General features: G+C 50.7%; 1 protein-coding gene across 1 annotated transcript in view; it reads left to right on the plus strand.

Moving 5' to 3' along the window:
* The first annotated feature begins 404 nt into the window (after positions 1–404).
* gatm (glycine amidinotransferase (L-arginine:glycine amidinotransferase)) overlaps positions 405–809 on the plus strand; it is a 27,135-nt gene continuing 26,730 nt past the window's right edge. Inside the window, exons 1-2 of the mRNA XM_077241918.1 lie at positions 405–423; positions 463–536. Of these exons, the coding sequence (XP_077098033.1) occupies positions 468–536 (69 nt within the window). The 5' untranslated portion in view covers positions 405–423; positions 463–467. The remainder of the gene's footprint in view (positions 424–462; positions 537–809) is intronic.

Consider the following 809-nt stretch of genomic DNA (forward strand, 5'->3'; position numbering starts at 1 on the left):
TGATTATTATGATGATACAGCAGCGAAGATGTCTACAGTAATTACAGTAGCGAACACACACACACACACACACACACACACACACACACACACACACACACACACTCATCTGTGGAGAATCGAGCGTGTCGTTGCGTCACTTTAATCCACTGGAGCCCCGATAAGAATGTGCTGCTGTCAGGCTCTCTCTCTCTCTCTCTCTCTCTCTCTCTCTCTCACACACACACACACACACACACACACACACACAAACTCACTCACTCTCTCTCTCTCACATCACATGTCACGAATCTCTCTCGCGACCCTTGCCACCTGCCGCGCGCACTATAAAAGCGCGTCCCCGCGGCGCTTCTCTTATTCCCCAGATCAGAAGTGCTGCATGTGCGAGAGCTTCAGTCCAGAACCAGAAGCAGAACCAGAACCGGTAGAACCAGAAACAGGAGAACCAGAAGCAGAAGCAGGAGAACATGCTGCGGGTCCGGTGCCTGAGAGGAGGGAGTCGAGGAGCAGAAGCTGCACATCTCATCGGGGATATGGTGAATATATTACATTACATTATATTACTCTATTATTATAGAGACTGAGAACTGGATCACAGTCAGAAGCAGAACCAGCTGCTCACACACACATGCATGCACACACACACACACACACACACACACACACACACACACACACACACACACACGCACACACACACACACACACGCACACACACACGCACACGCACACGCACACACACACACACACACACACACACACACACGCACACACACACGCACACACACACAGACACGCACACACACACA

This window comes from Siphateles boraxobius, unplaced genomic scaffold (assembly GCF_051911475.1).
Source record: "Siphateles boraxobius isolate OS27281-9 unplaced genomic scaffold, OSU_SipBor_1 247, whole genome shotgun sequence".
NCBI lineage: Eukaryota > Metazoa > Chordata > Actinopteri > Cypriniformes > Leuciscidae > Siphateles > Siphateles boraxobius.